The sequence below is a fragment of the Chrysemys picta genome, chromosome 10, assembly GCF_011386835.1.
Source record: "Chrysemys picta bellii isolate R12L10 chromosome 10, ASM1138683v2, whole genome shotgun sequence".
NCBI lineage: Eukaryota > Metazoa > Chordata > Testudines > Emydidae > Chrysemys > Chrysemys picta.
The window spans coordinates 75,095,467-75,116,819 of record NC_088800.1 but is presented as its reverse complement, the minus strand read 5'-3'; the positions used below and the strand labels follow the sequence as shown (position 1 = coordinate 75,116,819).

The following is a 21,353-nucleotide window of genomic DNA, read 5'->3' as shown; positions in this document are numbered from 1 at the left end:
AGAGCTGCTCAAAGTCAAGCCACCCTGCGCGCTCCGCCAGGGCCTGACCCCCGACCAGACAGACACACACCCACGGCGCAACAAGCGGCGGCTCCAGCCCGTGGCAGTCTCCCGGCTACTGCACGGGGGCCCCAGTTCCCTATCCACCGCCTGCCTTTTGCAGGGGGGATTTGGGAGTGAGGCGGGGCAGGGGGTTGGTGTGTGTGTGAGGGGGGGAGAACGTGTGCCCACCCCAGTGATCGTCCTCACCCTCCCCACGCGATCACGAGCGCCTGGACTGCAGCAGACCTGGAAGAGCGCGCGGCTCCTGGGGAGGGAACCTTGCACTTCATACGTGTGCAAAGAAAAGGGGGGTGGGAGGGGAAAGGTGCCGCAGGCGTAGGGTGGAGACAACGGGGAAGTTCTGGCTCTAGTGGGGGGGGTCGACCCCAACCACTGCTCCCCTCCCTGAGGCAGAGACAGTCACCCCCAGAGCTTTTGCAAGCGCTTCCCTCTGAGCTTGGCATCCTCAGAGCAGCAGGACAATATTCTTTCCACACCCAAAATATTTGCAAGGTGGGGAAGTGGACCGTGTCAGTACCCATTAATAATCTCCTCCTTGCCCACTTGTATGGGAGACACTCGGCTCGCTCTGCTGTCTCCTTGGCGTGGCGATTGCGCCGTCGGGGACCCGACCCTCCCCAGACAGCCCTGGGGTTTTTGGAGGTGGGGAGGGAGTGTATGGGGGGGGGGAGGTTGCTGAATAATGGCGATTTTCCTTTGCCTTATAAGCGAGACAAGGTGGATGCTTTTAAGGTTGCAGCCTAGATCTGCGCAGAAGCTTTCTCAGCCTTTCCCTGTGCATTGGAGCTGCTGGCTCATCCCTCCCTCCCAGTGCCGCAGAGGTGACAGGGTTTGGGCTGGCAGCGGGAGGGGGCACATAGCCCCCTCCCCCGGTTTTGCAGGGTCTCTTTCCCCGGTGCGGGGCTCAGCTGCCAGGTGGCTTTGCAGCGTGCGTGGTTGGAGACTGCAGCAGGAAGCCCCCAGCCCCTCCCACTACTTGTTGTTTGCTGCCTGGAGTACTCGGGGGGGGGGGGGGGAGGGAGGCGCATGGGGGTGGGAGGGTGCCTGTGGTATATTCTCCTCCTCGGGATTATTTCACACTCCAGACAGCTCAAGAACCCACCCTGGGAGTTCCGATTCCTCGCTCCGATCGGCCGAGCCGGTGCCGGGCCCCCGGGGATTTAAACCTGGCTTTTCTCCCGTGCAAAGTGGGGAAGAAACTGCACCAGGCAGCCTGTGATCTTGCAATATTGCTCCGGTTTATCTTTTTTTAACCTCACCCCAGCCGGGGTGGGGAGGGGAAAGCGGGGGGAGGCATTTTTCAGCAAGAGAAACAGTTCGATCCCTATAAATAAAGATCCATTGACAAGGAGAAAAAGAAAGGGGGGGCCAGTGGAGCGCTGGATGGGGGGGGGGGGCGATCTTGCAATAAATAAATAATTAAAGGAACCTGCTGCTGCTGCTGCTGGGGTTCGCCTCCTGCCGGGGAAGGGAGGCGGGTTTGAAGCGCTCCCGCACGTCTGGAGGGGGGCGAGCTTGTCTCAGACAGGTGATGGGCGTTTCGGCTGCGCTCCGGATTGACTCCTTGGGTTTCACTTTGGTCTGATCTAAGCAAATATGCAGAAGTACCGGCTGGTCTAGTCCTAAAGCCAAGAGGAGCGCGCGAGAGAGCAGCAGAAGCGGAGCTCCTCTAGCAAAGGGAACATACAACCCCCCCCCCCACCACACCTCAACGTGGACGAAGAGCCGCACGCCTCACCCGTGTCTTTCCCCGAGGGATGATACTGAATTCTCCAGCCACAGGAGCCGGGCTGGAGCTCCGACACAGCACCCTTGCCTTTGATTCGTGCCCCAAGTGTATTAGAACGCGATGAGGACCTGGGCTTGCATTTTGCTGATAGGTTTTTGCTACCTTCCCTTCGCGTTTCCCGAGGTAGGTGAGACTGGCTTCTTGCATTGTTAATGCCTAGTGCTCAACCGCGGCGGGGGGTTGGAAAGAGTGTTTAGAAGGTCGTTTGGGAGGGGGGGGGGAAGCTCCTCTTTTAACCTGGGAGATCGTTTGTTAGTGTCCTCCAGGGCATCTCTCAGTCTTGCTGCCGGTGGAAGCGATTCACCACTGTTGCTAGAATTTTGCAAAGGCAAAAACAAGTTGCCATGTAGCGTGCAAATGGGTGAACAGAATGACCGTGCATTTTGCTCCAGGGCTGTTTGTTGGCTGCATGCTTTTGGGGAAAAAATAAAGAAATACCCTCCCCTGTTACAGTTTTCTACACCATCGGAACGCCAACAGCCTTGGGATTATTTGCAAAGAAATCCGTGCTCGGACCTGTTGTTGCATGGCAAGGAGAAGGGATTATAGCGCAGTTTCCTGCTAACAAGAAACTAGAATGAAACCGCTAATAAAATGACCGAGGAGCAGTTACTCTATTGGGTTCATATACACACACGATCTGTGTTTAAGACCGAAATCATTTAAAACCTCCTCTCCCCTCTTCAGAGCTGAAGTTGTTCTTATGCGGCCAAAAATGTAAAAATAAATTTTCCTGTACCTATTTATTTGGAGTCCAACCAGGGAAAAGTGGGTTCTAGTCTGACCTAAACCCATTTGTATATTCCTACCGTGTGGTCAGTAGATTCCTATGGAGCGAGATCTAAGAGAAACATGATTTTCTGTCTCTCTGGGGATTATTACAGGTGGCCATTTGTAGGGAAAGATTTGAGGGAATTTGTAGGACAATTGAAACCCCACTTTGCCTCTCGCTAGCGGCACAAGGTACATGCTCACCCCTAAAGCATCGTGCCTGGGGGGTTATTATTATTATTATTATTATTATTATAAGTTTCATTTTCGTTTATACCTACAGCGTGGGTACTTGTTGGCTCGCCTTCGGTCTAGGATACATGATTTCTCTCTCCTTCCCGACAGACCTTAGGGAAAGGTGCTGACGCCCTGGGTTGGGGCGAGCTTATAAACAGCTTGAAAACTTTGTTTTATCCCCTTCCTGTAAGTTTCTGGGAGATTTAAGGATCTCTCCACCTGGCAGAAACTTTAAACCAGATCAAAGATGAAAGTGTTAAACAATTGCTCAAGGGTTTGGGTTTCAGAGTCGTGGCGCATTTCAACTTGATCTCTTCTGCTGGTGATAGCTCTATGAAATCATAAACACCTCTAGTCACCCTCTCTCTCCCCCGGCCTATGCACAACAGCGGGGCTATCAAGGGGCGGCGAACGCAAACCAAACACTGTGGAGGGGAGATTTTAAATGTCTAATCGAAACACATCCAGCAAAACCCTCCAACGCAAGGCGATGCCTAAAATGAGTTACTTGAAAATGTTAAGCAAGGAGCCTGTTTAATAGAATTTCACGCGCAAAGCCCCATTCCACTTGCGTAGTGGGGAGCAGGGTAGAATGAGCTCAGAGCTTTCAGGGGTGTCTATTGGCACACAGCCTGCAGTGCTGATGTACTCGGAGGTGATCCTGGAGCAGGCGGGGGAAGCAATGATTCGGTGTTTTGTCTGTTTGAAGGAAGCTGAAATCCCCCAGGAGCTAATCGAGAGACTGGCTCACAGCGAAATCCACAGCATCCGCGATTTGCAGCGCCTCCTGGAGATTGATTCCGTAGGTAAATTATTCTCTTTCCTTCCTTCCCTTTTTATTCCACTGTTCAGAGGGGTGGCACCTGGGCCCACAGATCAGCACGTGTCTGTTTGTGGGGATGGCTTTAAAGAGACGGTTTCTGAATATTCCATTCACTCGTTTCCAGCGCTGGGTGGGCCGACAGACCTAGCCCAAAGATCAGAATCCAAAGCAGGGAAACCAGAGGATGATGAGGACTCAGGCGTTTCTCCCCAATCCCAGCAGGGTTCTTAGAAAAGTCCAAGAACAGTTACCCCAGGCAAGGATCTGTTTCCAAAACAGGCTTATTTTGCATTTAAAAATGAAACCATCAAAAAGTGAGCAGACACCAAATAAACTTGGTGCACATATTTCTCGGTATATAATATTGATTTGGTGACCTTTGTACTGTCAGACCTCTTTATCAGCAAAAAAGAATTTCCATAATATTTATTGTTGTTATTCCACTGCACCGTTATCTTTAAACTACTGTGTGAGAGTCATTTAAAATATTTGCAACAATATTTATGAATGAAGTAATGTCTCTCCAAGATCTGGGGCTTATTGAAAGGAAAATAAACTGTCCATACTGATTTTAAAAAGGAACCTTCCTATGGAGCTTACAGACACTCATTCAGAAGAGAATAGCAGGAGGTTATTTTCTGCACCATTAGGCTTTTGAGACTGTACAATTCACTAATGTTCTACTCTGGAACGAATCATTGCAGTATTGAATCAAATCTCAGAATCATTGCATTATTGAGTCAGAATCGTTACATTTCAGTTGATACACTTAGCTGTTGGTGGTTTCTTCAGTTAGTTTGTGAAAGAATAAAACAAACAGATGCATCCTCCACAAACCAAGGGTAAACCTCTACCTTTCTAAAAGCACAAACAAAAAGTCAATGAGCTGTTGGTTGCATTGGTATCGGAAGATCTCCATTTAAACCATATGGGATGCATTCTGGTAAAATATAGACTAGGCTCAATCCCCTTCATTCAATGTGGCAACATCTTTTTAAATGTTAACGTAATCACCTTTTTTTTTTTAAAGTGAAGTAATAGTGAACAGAAATGTACCAGAAACATAGTTTACAGACACGGCTTTCCTTTTTCATGATGCTGAGTGGTAACTGGTGTCCCATTAAACTGAAGTTTCAAATACTCATCTCATTCACACTGCTTTGCCATAATGGCTTATTACTAATACCTTTAAAAACATTCTTTCTTCAAAAACCCTCTTATCCAGCTTGATTTTGGATTGGGCTGAAATTTTTAGAGACAGAAGTTCTGCTCTGCTAGTATTTATGTCATTGGGATTAAAGAAGCTTTCACAATAGGGACAAAATAAGGAATCCATATGTCCCCACCTAAAATTGTGTGTTATGCCATTCAAGTGCATAAGGACCTAATCCTTATCCCATTGGAGTCAGTGAATATTTTAGCTCCTGTGGGAGATGCCTGAGCACTTGGGAATTTGAACAGATTTTTTTTATTTCCTGTGCCTTTGAGTCAATATTTGGTAGATACAAGACTATATTATTTTAAAATATGTCAGTGAATGGAGCAGATCAGAGGAACTTATTCCAGGCTATAATTACTTACCTAATTGCAAATATCAAGCAGAAACAGTACTGAAAAATTAAGAAGTTAACCATAAGTGTGTTATTTCATTTTGCTGTTTTACTGCAAAGCATCCATCAGAAAGCACCAGAGAAACAGGAAATATAAATATTTTAATATTTGAACATGAAACATTAATATTTAGGGCATGAATTTATAAAAATCCCTATTAAGGATCCAGTCCTGCACCTTTATTTTTACTTACGTGAGTAGTCTTTATCGAAGCATTAAACTCTATTCTGACTAATGGTTTCAGGACTGGGCCTTGATGGAGGTAGATAGTCATTTACAATCTTAGTTTATGCTTAAACACATCACTGGGCCCAATACTGAAGTCTTTACTTGATTAAGTAATCCTTAGACCCCAAGTATTATTATAGCTATACAAAATCAATTAAAATTGAATTCAGTGGGCATAGTTTGGAGATGAAGGATTGCAGGATTGGGCGTGTTTATTGTATGTGAGGTTAGCATGGGCTAGAAAGTCAGATGTCTGATGGTTAGCACTGCCAAGATAATATTTCACTCAATACTCTTTCTTTAGGTTTAATGTATTTGTTATTTAGGCCAGGTCTACACTAACCCCCTAATTCGAACTAAGGTACAGAACTTCAGCTACGTGAATAACGTAGCTGAAGTTCGAAGTACCTTAGTTCGAACTTACCTTGGTCCACACTCGGCAGGCAGGCTCCCCCGTCGACTCCGCGGTACTCCTCTCGCCGAGCTGGAGTACCGCAGTCGACGGCGAGCACTTCCGGGTTCGACTTATCGCGTCCAGACTAGACGCGATAAGTCGAACCCAGAAGTTCGATCGCTCGCCGCCGAACTACCGGGTAAGTGTAGCCAAGGCCTTAGAATAATAACTGCATTTTAAAAGGGTTGGTTCAGTTAAGATCGATGCAGCAGTTATGTTGGTGTTTTTGCAGCATTTACTCTGTTAAATTATGGATTGCACAAAAAAACCCAAAACAAAACTCCACATAACCCATTCAATCATTACTTTCTCCCTCATTTTAGTGCATAACCTTGCAAATCCTGCCTCAAGTGACTAGCTCTATTAAACTCAATAGATCTTCTCAAGTGAGTAAGAATTGCTCTCTTGGGCAAAGGTTTGCAGAATCAGGCTTTCATGCAGTAAATGTCTGACTTCCCTAAGAAACCTATAGCTCAGTAAGGGGCAGAGTCAGTGGAAATTTGATATGAGAGAGAGATCACTTTCTCTCTCACACTGTAAAACAAACACAGTATATGTTTTTCACAAGTAAGTCTTGTAAGTCAGAGTGGGCAGCTCTTCCTTGAATTCTGACAGATTTTGACTTGATATTGCACTGCAAGGATGACTGATAACCCCTTCATAAAATTAGAAACCACACCCCCACACCATCTGGCATATTACTTAAAGAAAAACATTATCCAACATAGTGCTTATCAATGTTTTCAATAAAGAAAATCTGGGCCAAATTCTTCCTTGTTTGCCAGAAGCTGGGAATGGGCGATGGGGTGGATTACTTGATGATTACCTGTTCTGTTCATTCCCTTTGGCACACCTGGCATTGGTCACTGTTGGAAGACAGGATACTGGGCTAGATGGACCTTTGGTCTGACCCAGTATGGCCATTCTTATGTTGTTATACTCTTATGGCCTGATCCTGCACTCCCTAGTCTAAGAAAACTACCATTGGAGGCAATAGGAGTTTTGTCTCAGTAAGGATCCCAGAAACAGGTCCCTATGAAAGTTACACGGATGTAAATCCATTGAGTTCCACTGAGAACAGAATCAAACCCTGGCTACTTAAAATATAAAGCATGCATGATCCCAGCAAGTACATTTCTTTAGCATTCAAGGTCCACAACTTACTACTAATAGCTGAGAGAATAAATCACCAATACAGAGGCATTTCATTTACTCTGCCTGCAAAATCTCTTTGGCTAGCAGTTCTTACCATTCACACACTACCCTCTCCCTTCTTTCCTGTGGGTGGTAGAGTTCATTTCATCATCTATTAGATTTGCCTCCTGCCTCATCACTGCTATGACTGAGATGAGAATCTCCCACAGAGGGAACAATAGTTTCCCTGTACTAGTGGATGATGGAGCATCAACCAGGAAATTCTAGTGCTACTACAATGCTAAATTCTAATGGTGTATTATAAAATAACACACATACAGAAAAATTGCTATTATATTAGTTCATTAAATCACAAAGAGTCTAATTCATTAAAATCTCCTGTTGACTTTAGTGGTCTTTGGACCAAACCCCAGTTTAAAAATGGACAAGAATGCAGATATTATCTTCTATTAGGCCAGCTGGAAACAGTGAAGGAGGCAAGCTTTTGAGATATGTGTCTGTATTTTGCTCTCTTCTCCCCCCACCCCCCGCCCTCTGCCCCCAGACATGATGTAGGGAATGTGGCTCTGGAAAGCTTAAATACTATAATGTTATTCTTTTTAGATACTAAATTACAACTCCGTACAGAAAAATGCATCCTACGTGTTACTATTTTAATTTCTTTTAGTAGATCAAAGTTTAAAACTTAGACAATCTCTGAGTTGGGATGTCACAAGGGCATATTTTACACCGGATAGAAATATGATCAAACTGTCTGATTTTGCCTTGGGCTTTTGGGAGTAGGACTGATTTGTAAGAGAGATTGTATTTGTTATTGTACATTGTATTGAATTCCTGAAAGAGAGACAATGAGAATTTCATAAGCTGATGATGATACCAGGAATCTTGGGCTTCCATTTTTTGTACACACATTGAGATGATACTTATTTAGCAGAATACAAGTAAGCACACCATTTGGGACTGTACCTTAGGCACAAAAATTACATGTGAAAACGAGGATACTATACAGATATATAAATATTTATATGACAGTTGCTTTAGTTTTAGGGCACTTTTCACATGCTTATTTAGAGAGTACAGTAATCACATTATTGGCAGAGCGTCATAGGAACACTGAGATTTATGTATTAGCTCCTCCTTGACATAGTGGAAAAATGCCAATCTAACAAAAAAGAACAATTTCAACTACATTAAGGGACTGACCAGAGCTAATTGCTAGATTTTTTTCTACCCATCATCAAAATGTTGTCAGTGCATCAGTGCATAAAAGATTAAAGAGAAATTACTTGATCAGCTGCCATGACAACATTTGTTTTATTAAATGAACTACCCCATCTTAAAAGAGTGGCATTCACCTTGCTCAGCACAGCATCCTCAAAGTTGATTTAGTGACCAGTACTTTGCAACATTTATAAATTGGGAATCATACTTTTTCCTATATAGTTACATTTCTCAACTCTGCTCTCAGGACCTGATCCTGCAAGGTGCTTAGCACCCACAGCTCTCAGTGACTTAATAGGGAGTTCAGGAAACTCTGCATTTCTGAGGCACTTGGTCCCCTGCAGCTTCATTCTCTTGATCACGTCTATCTTGTGGGAAAATTGACGTAATTTCTGACACCATTCGTTCAGGAGCCCTGTTGTCAAATCACGAGTTTATTTCCAGGCTTCAACAGTCAACAGGAGAGTTCTATTCTGGATTGCTGAAACAGCATTGTTCTAACTATTAAAATGGTAAAAATTCCTCTTCTTTCATTGATTTCAGTGGAAGTTAGGAGCCTAAATACCTTTGTGGGCCCAGATGCCAAGAGGGATACAATATAGGCCAACTGCTTTCAGCACTTTAGCACAGTTCTTACAATAACCACATGCGCCACAACTCTGCTTATAAAAAGACACCAACGATTGAGTGAAAAAAAAGCATTTTGTATGCATGTTTCATAATGCATTTAGATGTCAGTGGACCTTGTTTTACAGTCAGCTGTGTTAACAGTAGGGTAGCTCTACTCTTTTTGCTCTCAGGAATTGCACCCAGCTGGGCATATGGTTGTGAACTAATTGCATTTTATAGTGATACATCAAGGTACAATATAAGCCAAGGGCCTTCAGCGCCTTACAAGTGATCTTATAATAAGCACATCCAACATGTCATTTTGCTTATAAACTGGTGGTAGAATAAGGCTAAATGGAATTCTGAGTTGTGCAACTGTGGTCCCATAAACACGGGGTTTAACGTAGTGGTTAGTTGATGAGATTACTTCCTGGATCTTACCCGATTCATAAAGCAATATAGTATGACTGAGTTATGCTAAATAGGAGCTTTGCCTAATAAGGGACAGAGGATTGGAATCTGGTACTCAGGGCTGCTCTACTGCTGGCATCACAATTCATTTTTTTTTTCAGCAAGATGGCTGCTACCAGCAGGAGGCTAGGCTCAAGGGTATCAGTTTTACAGATAGTCTTTACTTTTTAAACACTGTTTGCAGGTAAGCAGAATAACTTCGCGCCCTGTGCAAGTCAGGCGCTTGTGCTAAGCAGAATTAATGCAGCTTGCTTCTGAATAGGGTGACCATATTTCCCCAAACAGAAAACGGGACACCCCACGTGCCGGCCTGAGCCCGCCCCGCTGCCCACCCACTCGCAGGGCCAGCCTGAGGTCCCCCCTCCCTGGGGCCACCTGAGGCCCTCTCCCGCCCACCCGGGACTGGCCTGAGGTCCCCTCCCACCAAGGGCCGGCTCAAGTCCCCCCCAAGCCGCTCTCCTTAGCCCTCCCTTCAGCGCAGGACTGGTGTTGCCACTCCCCCCCACATGTACTTCCACACCCCGCTAAGGGTCGCACCCCACTTTTTTTTTTTTGCAAAACTGTGCATTTGTTGAGTTTGTTGTTGCCAACTGATCATCAGTTGGCAAGAGCCAATGGGATAAATGCACAGTTTTGCCAAAAAAGTCGGGATGGCTGGGAGAGGGTATAAAAAAGGGACTGTCCCGGCCAGAACGGGACATATGGTCGCCCTGCTTTTGAACTATAATTTATTGCATCAAAGAGAGACATCTAGCCAGCGCTTAATGAGCTCCCAGCATATGGGAAATCATTAAGGGTTTGGTCCTATGAGGTGGTGAGTACTCGGAGACCCCATTGAGGAAAAATGACAGGCCAGATTCTCAGCTAGTGTAAATCAACATAGCTTCGCTCTGCTAAGAGTGGAAGGATTGCCTAGTGGCACTGGGGTAGGACTTGGCAAACCTGGGTTCAGTTCCCAGCTCAGCTACCTACTTCCTATTATTTTACAGATAGGAAACTGAGGTACAGGGTGGATTAAGTGACATATCCTAGGTGATCTTGGATATGTCACTTAATCCACCCCAGGCCTCAGTTTCCTATCTGTAAAATGGGAGCAATATTTCCTTACCCTACAAGGGTGTTGTGAGGCTATAAGCCATTAGTGACCACAAGGTGTTCAGATACTCCTGTGATGAAGGCCACATATGTACCTAGATAGATGGGGTTCAAAGGAGCTATGCTGATTTACACAGGATCAGTCCCAGTGTCTTAGGAAATGGGCAGGATTTGCCAACAGAGGAGTGGAAGTGTTTGCTGGAGGCTACAATTGCCTAGCCTACTTAGTCTGCTTTTTTCCACTTATACGAAAAGAGGAATTACACACTTGAGGGCATGTGATTCCTTCTAAGGGTGCTGAAGGCACCTGGCCTCTGTCTTTATGTCTCACTATGCACCCGAGGCATGTAATTATTTCACAGCCGCACGCTCTGTTGGATGTGATTCCTTGTATGTGGGGGTGCGGGGGGGGGGGGAGGGGGAAGGAGTCGGTTTATTTATAGAGCAGCCATGTGTGATCCATACTGTTAACATAGCTGAGTGTAAAACAGGTTCCACTACAGTGTGGATACATTATGAAATATGCATATAAATGTACTGGAAGCAGAAAGGACTGCAGAGTTTAGAAGGCGTGCAAAGCTACAGAAAACAGGAGACCATTACATGCTGTTAGCAAGCAGAGAGTATAATTGATTTTTTGTACGCCACCCACTTGCATTTTTTATGCATATTACAGTTCTCCTTGAAGGCATCAGTGAAACCTATAAAATATCCCATTATGTCACAGAGGGCATTCCAATAGGCAGCTTACCACACATACGAGATGTGTTGGAATTTAGTTACATTTCAGTCTGCATTTTGTTTGTACCAGCAATGCAGTAAGTATGTGCTCATAGCCTTCAGAAACCCACTGCATGTGACACGACCTGGACTGCTTCACTTCACAAAACCAAATAGTGGAGCGGTCGTTTTGTTGTTGTATATGATAAATGAAATGCCAAGTTTTCCATCTTTGCTCTTTCTCATGGCCCTTTAACCCATGTGGTAGGCTTATTTAGGGAACGAGACAAGCCTGGATGCAATCCCAGAGTCTGCAGTAGCTTCAGATGCCCCTCCAAAGGTTAGGATACTTCACAAGGGATTTGTTCTGCAACGGAGAGACCAAAAGGAAACCCAAACTAGTTATTGCTTGTCCTTGAGTTAGCCAGACAAGAGAAAGTTTATAGGAACAGCATTATTACTACACCACCATATTTTGTATTGTGTAGACTCGCACCGCCAGAACTCTTGGAACTTCTTATAAGAGAACTTCAATCTGTGTATTAGCAGCATGAAATATTGTTATTCTGATTTCTACACCTAGATTCAATTAGACAGTTAATTATGCCTTTCACAGGAAAAAATGCAACGGAATTAAAACAGAATTGCCCCTGTATCATACAACACAGAGAGTTTCTATATTTTTCCATAAAACAAATATTAAAGAGTTAAAAATGCATATGTTTGTGTGAGAAATTCTGCATTCAATTCTGCCCTTATGCCCCTGCTGTTTTATTGGCAGGAGTCTCACAGGATTGTATATTAAGGCAGGATTTGATCCTGTTTGTATGGCTGACGCATATTCTTATCCATTAATAGTGCAGAATTAAAGTGACTGTCGTGCTTATGACACAGTAAAGGTCTGATATTGTGTTTTCTACTTTAGGATATGACGATGTTTCAGAAACAAACTTGAGATCTCATAGTGTTCATTCTGCTAAACATGTCCAAGAAAATCACCCTGTACCCATTCGCAGAAAAAGAAGCATCGGTAAGAAACAACAAGCTATTTGTGCTTAAAGAACAAAATCGTGGGGGGCTCCTTTGATTAGTCATGCAAGACACTTCATTGTGCAAAATAAAAAGTAGAAAGTAAAATGGTCTTTTCCTTTGAGTATGTCACTTTTCCAAAGTCAGTTGTTGCATCAGTCACCTTCTGCTGGGTAATCTATCCACAAGAGACAAGCATGAATAAATTCTTTACATTCACTTTCTTGTTGCAGCATGTTAAAAGGGAGACCTCAGTTAGAAAATGTGGCGATATTCAATGTATAATTCGTAGTGTGGGGAACAACTACTGCAATGTGCTTTTTTTAAAAAAAACATCAACAGTTGGTAGAGTTTTCAGGACAGAAGCTCTAGAAAAGGAAACAGCTTGACTCTTTAATTCCAAACCAGTTTATCCAAAAATTGAGAGCAAGACTGAAGTGCTATGACATTAATTCCCATATTACACCAGGGACCAGGCATGTTTACAAGGCATTTTTTTAATAAGTATTAAATGATGGTTTCAAACAAAAGCCTGGATATAAAATGAAATAGATGTTAATTGACTTCAAAATGGCATTTTTATGCAACTACACTTGTTACAAGCGATTAGAACTTACTCATTTACTATTTAACTTCTCTTCGGAAAACATGCATATTCTTATATGCTGTGGGTAATTCCTAATCAGTATATTTTAACTTTAGGCTAAGAGCCCATGAAACATGTAGCAGAGCACACTGTCAGCATGGATTTGCTGTGTGAATTGGCAACTGCACACTTATCACACTGAACCCCTCTAGAGGACAATGCTTCTGAAACCACCTGCTACATTTGGCGCCTTATTCTGTAATGTGCTGAATGCTTCCCATTTAAAGTCAACGGGAATGGCGGTCTTAGCATTTTGCAGGAGCTGCCCGGTATCCAGGGCCGGCTCCAGGCACCAGCATTCCAAGCAGGTGCTTGGGGCGGCAATCTGCAAGGGGCGGCAGTCCGTGTGCTTTTGCCGCCCCAAGTAGCGCGCCGAACTGCCGCCGCGGACAGGGGAGGGGGCAGTCCATGTGCCGTTAGGGCGGCACATGCGTTTCCGCGGCGGCGGCAATTCGGCGGCAGCTTCTATGTTCAGCTGCCCGCGGCGGCAATTCGGCGGCGGCTTCTGTCTTCCGGCTGAAGACAGAAGCTGCCGCCAAATTGCTGGCGCCGCGGAAATGCACGTGCCACCCTAATGGCACACGGACTGCCCCCGCCGTCTGTGGTGGCAATTCGGCGCACTGCTTGGGGCGGCAAAAACAGTAGAGCCGGCCCTGCCGGTATCTTGCACTATCAGGCCCTTAATTGGCCTAGTTAACAGCATTGTAGGGAGTGAGAAGCATCCTTCCTCTGCTGTGATATTTACCCACCCTATAGATTTCAGAGTGGTAGCCCTGTTAGTCTGTATCAGCAAAAAGAACGAGGTGCCACAAGTACTACTCGTTCTTTCCACCCTATAGAGTTGTTTTTAAGCTTCCTCTGGGGGCTTGCCCATCAAAACGGACCTTTTCCCAAACCAAATCAAAGCAAATGTGATCCTAGGCTTTCAAGTTACGGGTTCAAACCAGATCACATTTTCTTCTCTTTATACTTCGATTGAGGGTATTGAAGAGCATCCCAACTTTATCAAACCCCACCAGCTTAGTCTCTTTAACTGGACAGCAAAAAACAAGCTGCCTTCAAATAAATTCTCACCATTCAGGGGCTGCCATAACAGAGATAAAGCATTCTTTGCCAGCCCATCTGGTCCTGGAGTCCAGAATGTCACTTCCTGAGTTGCCCTAGCTCTTATCATCCTAGGCTGTAAGAGATCTCAGGTTTGTGGATCTTGGATTGTTCATATGTCAGCGTAATGCACTGTGACTAAGCTGTCACCTAGCAATATCTCACAACATTGCTTTATTGCACAGCAAACATTATACAGCTAACCCTCAAAAGCCTGAAACCTTTGCTTGTAAACTGGTCTTTCAGCACCAGGAAGTTGCTGTAGATTGAGACCTGGTAAAATAATTTGCTGAACATAGTATTATAGTCACTTTGGTTATGCTATTCTCATGGTTTCGCCTTGTTAAAAAAATCAAGCCATGCATAATTTCCCCAGCTTCATTCAGAAATAAGGAGTGCTGCCATTTGTATGACAGCTTGGTGTTAAGACCACTTCAGAACTGAAAGTTGGAGAAGGTTTTGTCATGAACAAAGGGATGGTGCATGGTGTAGAAATTACAGAAGCAGATTGTGTGCAGTTTATTACATGTGCTTTGTATGTGTGAAATATACATAGATGCACATTGTGGCCCTTATCCTGGAAAATAGCAAAGCTTCCACTGAATTCTGTGGTTCAGGACCAGTCCCTATCCAGCTACTTATCAGGAACTAGTACAACAGTGAGAGTTTCAGACGGTGTCTTTGCCTGCTGTCACCTTTCAGACAGTCTGTGCCTCCCATTTATTTGTCCACGCTCTGAGCTGAATTGGAACTTGAGCGGTGGAAAGCCCTCATCTCGTGATCTGGGTGTTTGGAGCAACTCAGGCTTCACTCTGGGGTAGCATGCACAATTGAACAGGAGGCAAGCAGTAACAGCTTATCCAAGCCCAGCACAAAGGCTTATCGTTAATGTCAGCAATAGGAGCATAGAGCACCTGTCGCAAAAGCCTGGGTGGGAATCACTCTCTTAAGCACGTAGTAGTGTAAGCATGTGTGCTCTAAAGCGAGAACAGCTGTTCACCTGGAAGTTTGGGTTCTTCTGTTTGCAGAGGAAGCCATTCCTGCCGTCTGCAAAACAAGAACTGTTATATATGAGATACCTCGGAGTCAGATCGATCCCACGTCTGCTAATTTCCTGATATGGCCACCGTGCGTGGAGGTGAAACGTTGTACTGGCTGTTGCAACACCAGCAGCGTGAAATGCCAGCCATCACGGATACATCACAGAAGTGTCAAGGTGAGCAAATTATGATTGTAGGGACATTAATGTAAGAGTTTGGGAGCTTCAGAATTCTTGTGTGCGTCCCACTTAGCATCTACCTTTACCACCCTCGTCCTAGCAAAGTCAGTCAGATATCTTGCTCCCTTGTAAGTGAGCAGATGCCTTTCATAAATATGATTAGTGGAAAATGTTATTTTTGGATTTGATTTTCATAGATTCCTTTCATTTTCCTTTATATCTAAAAAAATAAAAAATGGTTTTGATTGTGTCTTTCCCACGATCTCTTCCAGAACAGCTCTTGAATTTAAAAGATAGAATGACTCCAGGGGCGTTGGACTGCAAAATCCACTGCACAGAATTACGTTTCTTTAATTAAATATTGTGCAGCCTAAATTGGTCTTTTATATGTGACAATATAACACTTTTGATCTGAAAAAATGTCTTCCAAATTATTGTATCCCTGGGGATAAGAGACTCAAGGCTTCATGCTATATTTATTCATTAAGCAAAATCCATTTCTCCCTGCCAGAGGCTTCCGGTAAATATTACATGAAGTTAATGGTATTTCTTGTATTTTGTTCTCGTTTATATCAGTGCAATTCAGTAGTTACTCTGCTGAAGTCAACGGAGTTGCACCAGCATGAGTGAGATCAGAATCACACTTCATTAACCTCTGGGCCCCATGCTTGACTGCAAATTCTAAGGTCAAAATTCTGTTTTTTTTAAAAACTCAAATATGGATTTGCCTGATAGGATATAATGAGTGCAGCAGCTACTGTGGTTTATTGAGTAATTATAAAAGGTGCTGCTAACACATTTATTTGGTCATCGCACATTCCAAGTACAAAGTGTGACATCCCAACCAATTATGAATTATCTGAACCCACAAAAAAGTGTCTGAGCAGCAGTTTTTTAAATGGGTGAAGAACAGTTTCACACTCTGATAAGCTGGAAAACATCTGAACAGATTTTTTCAGTCTTTCCAAAAATAATTATACTTTACACTTACATGGCATCATTCCTTTGTGGATCTTGATATTGAAGAAAAGGAAAAAAAAATCAGGGACAACACAATTAACTGCTGGGCTGAGAACAAAGTGGAGAAGTCTAAGCCCCAAAGTTTAAGCCATTTAAAATAGAGACTTAGAATGAAAGTGCCTCCCTACCTGTAACCATGATGTCACTGGTGAGTGCAATGCTATCATCTTTGGGCCCAGTCCTGCTTCCATTGAGTTCTCTGGGCCAGATTCGATCGTTAATAGGCTGACATGGTGCAAAGAGGTGAAAATCAGGCCGCATATCCTGAGCAGAGAATTTCCCTGGCTGATGAGAATTCCCTGCTGGTGCATCTGTACCACAACCTAGTCTCCACCACTCCATCTCCCACTGAACTGTAGGGGGCAGGGAGTGAGTGAGCTGGGTAGTCTGCCACAGCAGTCCCCCACTGGCATAGGATGTATTAGGGAACGTAAGCCAGTGATAGAGTTTAAAACTTAGGCAGCAGCTTTAAGTTATGTCAGTGCTGGGATTGTCATCTCCCCACCATTACTGCGCCAAGGAATCTGCCTCACTGTCTCACACGGTTCAGTGATGCAGCATTGGTGCCTTCAGGATTACATTCATTTTATTACTGGGGTAAGTTAAAAGTAACCCTATCAGGCAAGATGATTTTTATGGCAGCATTAATAAGTTGACACCAATGGTATCAATATACATGTCGGCCAGTTCTTCAGAAAATTCCAAGGCAAGTCCCCTGCTCCAAACAGTAATTAAGTAGCAAGAAGGACAGGAGGTCAAACAGAAACAGGATGCTCATTGTCGAGGTTGCCCACTGACCCCACAGTCACATTAGAAATCTCTGAACAGAATCTGTATTTGTTTCCTCCAGAGTCGGCTTCTCTTGTAGGCTTTGATATAATTAATTGTCGGATGAGCCTTTTGGAAATCCTGTATTTAGAGCTCAGTGGGTGTACATGCCATTATCTAGCAAAGCCCAACATGAGGGTCCCAGGAAAGGTAGGAGTTCTTTTGGGGGGCTTGTCTGGGTTATTCCTGGAATGCAGTTGAGAGCTCTCTTGTTTTTTCCATGATGTCAGGCTGGATAAAAGCGCTCTTTTGATTAGGACTGAAAGGGCTTCCCTCCTTCCCCTTTCATTGACAAGGTGGTGAGATCATAGCATGCCTAGTCACACTGCAAAAATGTCCACCCAGAAAGGTCAGTGAGTGGGTTTGCAGACGTATTATCTCACAGGCCAAAGCAAAGGAGGTTTCTTTATGCCCTTGTGGATAAAGTTATCATTTATCAGTAAGTCAGAGCTGGAATGCAAGGACTTCATGCAGGTGCAGTGAAGGTGTGTGCAGGCGTTAGGGACCTTCCTCTCCTTGGACTTGATCCTAAGGCCATTGAGGTCAATGGAAAGCCTCCCATAGACTTCAGTAAGCGTTGGATGAGACCCCTTGTGTACCAGGCAGGGGGCTGCTGCAGTCTAGCTGGGGAGCAAAGCAGTGCTCTGGGCCAGCACTGCTGGTGGCACTGGCCTCCCATAAAGGGGCAGGGGGATAGGGGTGCTTTGACCTTTCTCCACTTCCGCATGAGCCAGTGGACCTGGCTGGCATTAATACAGTCGGGCACAGGCTGCACCCTTGCAGAGGGTGATAGAGCTCACACTCCAAGATATGCTCCCTTTGGGGCTCCCTCTGCCTTCAAGCCCCTCTGAAATCTCCCTACCTCCAAATGCAGCCAATAGTTTTAAGAGTCACAGAGTCACAGCATGATCCTTTATTCTTAGCTTGAAAAAAAGCCACCTGATACTATGGAATCTCTTTCCTCGCTGAGCGATCAACAAAAAGCAGGGTCTGAGAAGTGGCAACACAGAGAGCACCTATGTCGGATGGGTCTCCCTTTCCCCACGGGAATATGTTTTAAACAATCTATTCATACCTAGCATGAAAGAACATCCGTTTGATTGAAATGAAATGCCTGTTTTAAAGTCATTCTCCCTTGTTGACCCGCAGGTGCTTATAAGCACAAGTTCTATTGCTTGTATTTTTATGCTAACATACTCGAGGATTCAGGAATTGTAGCAGACTTGAAGTGTTTGCCGCTTCTTTTACTGAACTGCTGAGTATCTTTTCTGACCGGGTTTCAGAGTGGTAGCCATGTTAGCCTGTACCAGCAAAAAGAATGAGGAGTCCTTGTGGCACCTTAAAGACTAACAAATTTATTTGGGCATAAGCTTTCGCAAACTGGACACCATTAAATTAGGCTTGAATAAAGACTGGGAATGGATGGGTCATTACACAAAGTAAAAACTATTTCCCCATGCTAATTTTACCCCTACTGTTACTCACACCTTCTTGTCAGCTGTTGGAAATGGGCCATCCTGATTATCACTACAAAAGTTTTTTTTCTCCTGCTGATAATAGCCCACCTTAATTGATTAGCCTCGTTATAGTTGGTATGGCAACACCCATTTTTTCATGTTCTCTGTGTGAATATATTTCTTCCTACTGTATTTTCCACTACATGCATCCGATGAAGTGGGCTGTAGCCCACGAAAGCTTATGCCCAAATAAATGTGTTAGTCTCTAAGGTGCCACAAGTACTCGTTCTTTTTTCTGACCAGGCTACTGCAAACTCTGAACCATGGTGCAAAAGCAAATTGCTCAGTCCTGCAGAATTTTGACTTTGGGAATTCCTCTGTGATTAGCACATGGCAAGGAATCCAATCGCTCGCTAGTGCCAGCTGGTGGAGTGTGATTTTTTTTTTTAATGTCAGTTGTGGAAGTATTTTCTCTAACTGTGCACGTTGCCGCAACAAAACTCATTTCATAATGCTTAGAAGTTCCATTGGTTTTATGCCAAAAGAACAGGAGTATTTGTGGCACCTTAGAGCCTAACAAATTTATTTGAGCATAAGCTTTCATGGGCTACAGCCCTCTTCATCAGAGGCATAGTCTGGGTACTCTTTTGGCTCTGTCAATCTGTTTTTTCACTTCAGCAGGTGGGTATTGTAGTTTTAAGAATGCTTGATAGAGATCTTGTAGGTGTTTGTCTCTGTCTGAGGGATTGGAGCAAATGCGGTTATATCTTAGAGCTTGGCTGTAGACAATGGATCGTGTGGTGCGTCCTGGATGGAAGCTGGAGGCATGTAGGTAAGTATAGCGGTCAGTAGGTTTCCGGTATAGGGTGGTGTTTATGTGACCATCGCTTATTAGCACAGTAGTGTCTAGGAAATGGACTGCTTGTGTGGATTGGTCTAGGCTGAAGTTGATGGTGGGATGGAAATTGTTAAAATCATGGTGGATTTCCTCGAGGGCTTCTTTTCCATGGGTCCAGATGATGAAGATGTCATCAATGTAGCGCAAGTAGAGTAGGGCCGTTAGGGGACAAGAGCTAAGGATGCGTTGTTCTAAGTCAGCCATAAAAATGTTGGCATACTGTGGGGCCCTTTTATATTCGTTCCAGAAATATGTCAGGTAGATGAAGTATTTAACCAACCCAAGGACCTGGAATATCCCTTTGTTTGGCATTTCCTGAAGTTTACTTAACTGGGTCAACCCAATAGCAGTCATGAAAAAAAACCACATCTTTTCATTCAGCAGATCTGCCGGTGTGTTCCTAGCCAAGACAGCAGATGTGGACATTATGGAGCAAATCCTGTTCCCAGTGCCAAGCCTGAGTAGCTGAGCTGGGTGCTAGGGATCTCTGCAGGAACAGCAGGCAGCAATCTTCCTTTCCAGTCTGTGGAGCAATAGCAGAAGGGCTCCATCCACTATCCTTATCCTCTACTTCAGCTGTAATAGCTGTGATGGATTTGGAGCTGCTGTGCATTAATTTATGAATATTGCACATTGAGCTGGTTAATGGGATGTTTACTGTATGGATATGCTGGTGTAATTCAATAGGGGGTTGTTGGGAAAGACAAGCAGGAAGGGAAAATGTAGCCCAACATAAGTCACTTCTCAGCAAACCAACACTTGAGAGTCATTCAGAGACAGTGCCAGGGCAGGAAAGGGCAGATATGCAAGAGATCAAAAGAACTCTCGCTGATTAAAAAGGAGCACTTCCTCAAGAGAAAGGGGTAGTTGCTCAGGAGAAGCAGACTGAGATGCGGGGACCTGATGGGGGTATCTGCCTTGGTTACCATCAAAGGATGATAAGCCTTTAGGTAAGACAAGCAAGCAGACTAACACGGCTGCTACTCTGAAGCAGATAGAGTGTTTCTTGTTTTAAAATTCTTTTTCTTGAAATGTCTTGTTCCTTCTGTTAGAAGAAACAATGCTTTGGTTTTAAGAAGGCTGTCTGATCCCTGGATATCACTAGACTCCTGAAGGAAAGAACTGCAGGGACCCAAGTTCAGTTAGACCTGCTGGGTAAGAATGGTTGATCCACAGAGTGTTGTAGCCCAGGGCCTGGTGTAAGAGATGGAGAAATGCAGAATTCCACTCCGCCATGGGTTAAGGTATGAAGACTGGGATACATGACAGATATGTGTTGCTAGGTGCACTACTGGAAGGTGTTCAGATACTATGGTGATGAGTACAGTATAAGAACTAGTATAGTATAGTAGAGAGCAGATGCACTCAGTGAGACCAGAAAGGAAACAGAGGTGCAGCTAGCCCGGTAACTGTGACAATAGCCTCCACAGTCTTTGTATCCCCCATCACATGCAGGGGTCAGTGGCTGTTGAGTCCCTACAGCAGTAAATCCAGCAAGCCTACACCCGAATAGCCTGCATGGCTCCCCTGTCTGGCCTCCTCTACACTGTGCAATGGAACTGTAGTAGTTCCTCTGCCAGCAAGGCCTTCTGGACTAATTATGCGTATCCTGGTAGGCTGTCCATGGGGTCACACATGTATGGTTTAGGGCTGGGGATGTCTAGGTAGCAAGAATCCATCTATAACAAAGCATTTCTTGAGGAGTGTGGTGGGTTCTTATCTCTTCAGTGTCCCTGCCAGTGTCCAGGGCCAGGCCATAGTTTCCCTCTGAGGTAGGTTTAGTGCTTCCAGCCAAAACAAAAGTCCTCCCCTTCCAGGGCAACCACACGAATCCAAAGCAAAATGGTCCTCTGGTCCTCTGAACAATCCTCCATCCTGAGGCAAAGCTAATCAGATCCTCTGTCC

The 21,353-nt window shown here is 44.5% G+C and overlaps 1 protein-coding gene across 6 annotated transcripts in view; it reads left to right on the top strand.

The window, feature by feature from the left end:
* Positions 1-1,134: 1,134 nt before the first annotated feature.
* Positions 1,135-21,353, top strand: part of PDGFA (platelet derived growth factor subunit A) — a 44,065-nt gene continuing 23,846 nt past the window's right edge. For 5 of the 6 annotated variants that reach the window (XR_508312.4, XR_002888276.3, XM_042853176.2 and 2 more), the window contains exons 1-4: positions 1,142-1,975; positions 3,570-3,666; positions 12,173-12,277; positions 15,055-15,242. Coding sequence is in view for 4 of the 6 variants with exons in the window: in XM_042853176.2 (XP_042709110.1) it covers positions 1,913-1,975; positions 3,570-3,666; positions 12,173-12,277; positions 15,055-15,242 (453 nt within the window). In the remaining 2 variants the exon portion in view is untranslated. Of the gene's footprint in view, positions 1,976-3,569; positions 3,667-12,172; positions 12,278-15,054; positions 15,243-21,353 lie in introns of all 6 variants that reach the window. The other variant, XM_008164661.4, reaches the window with a different exon arrangement.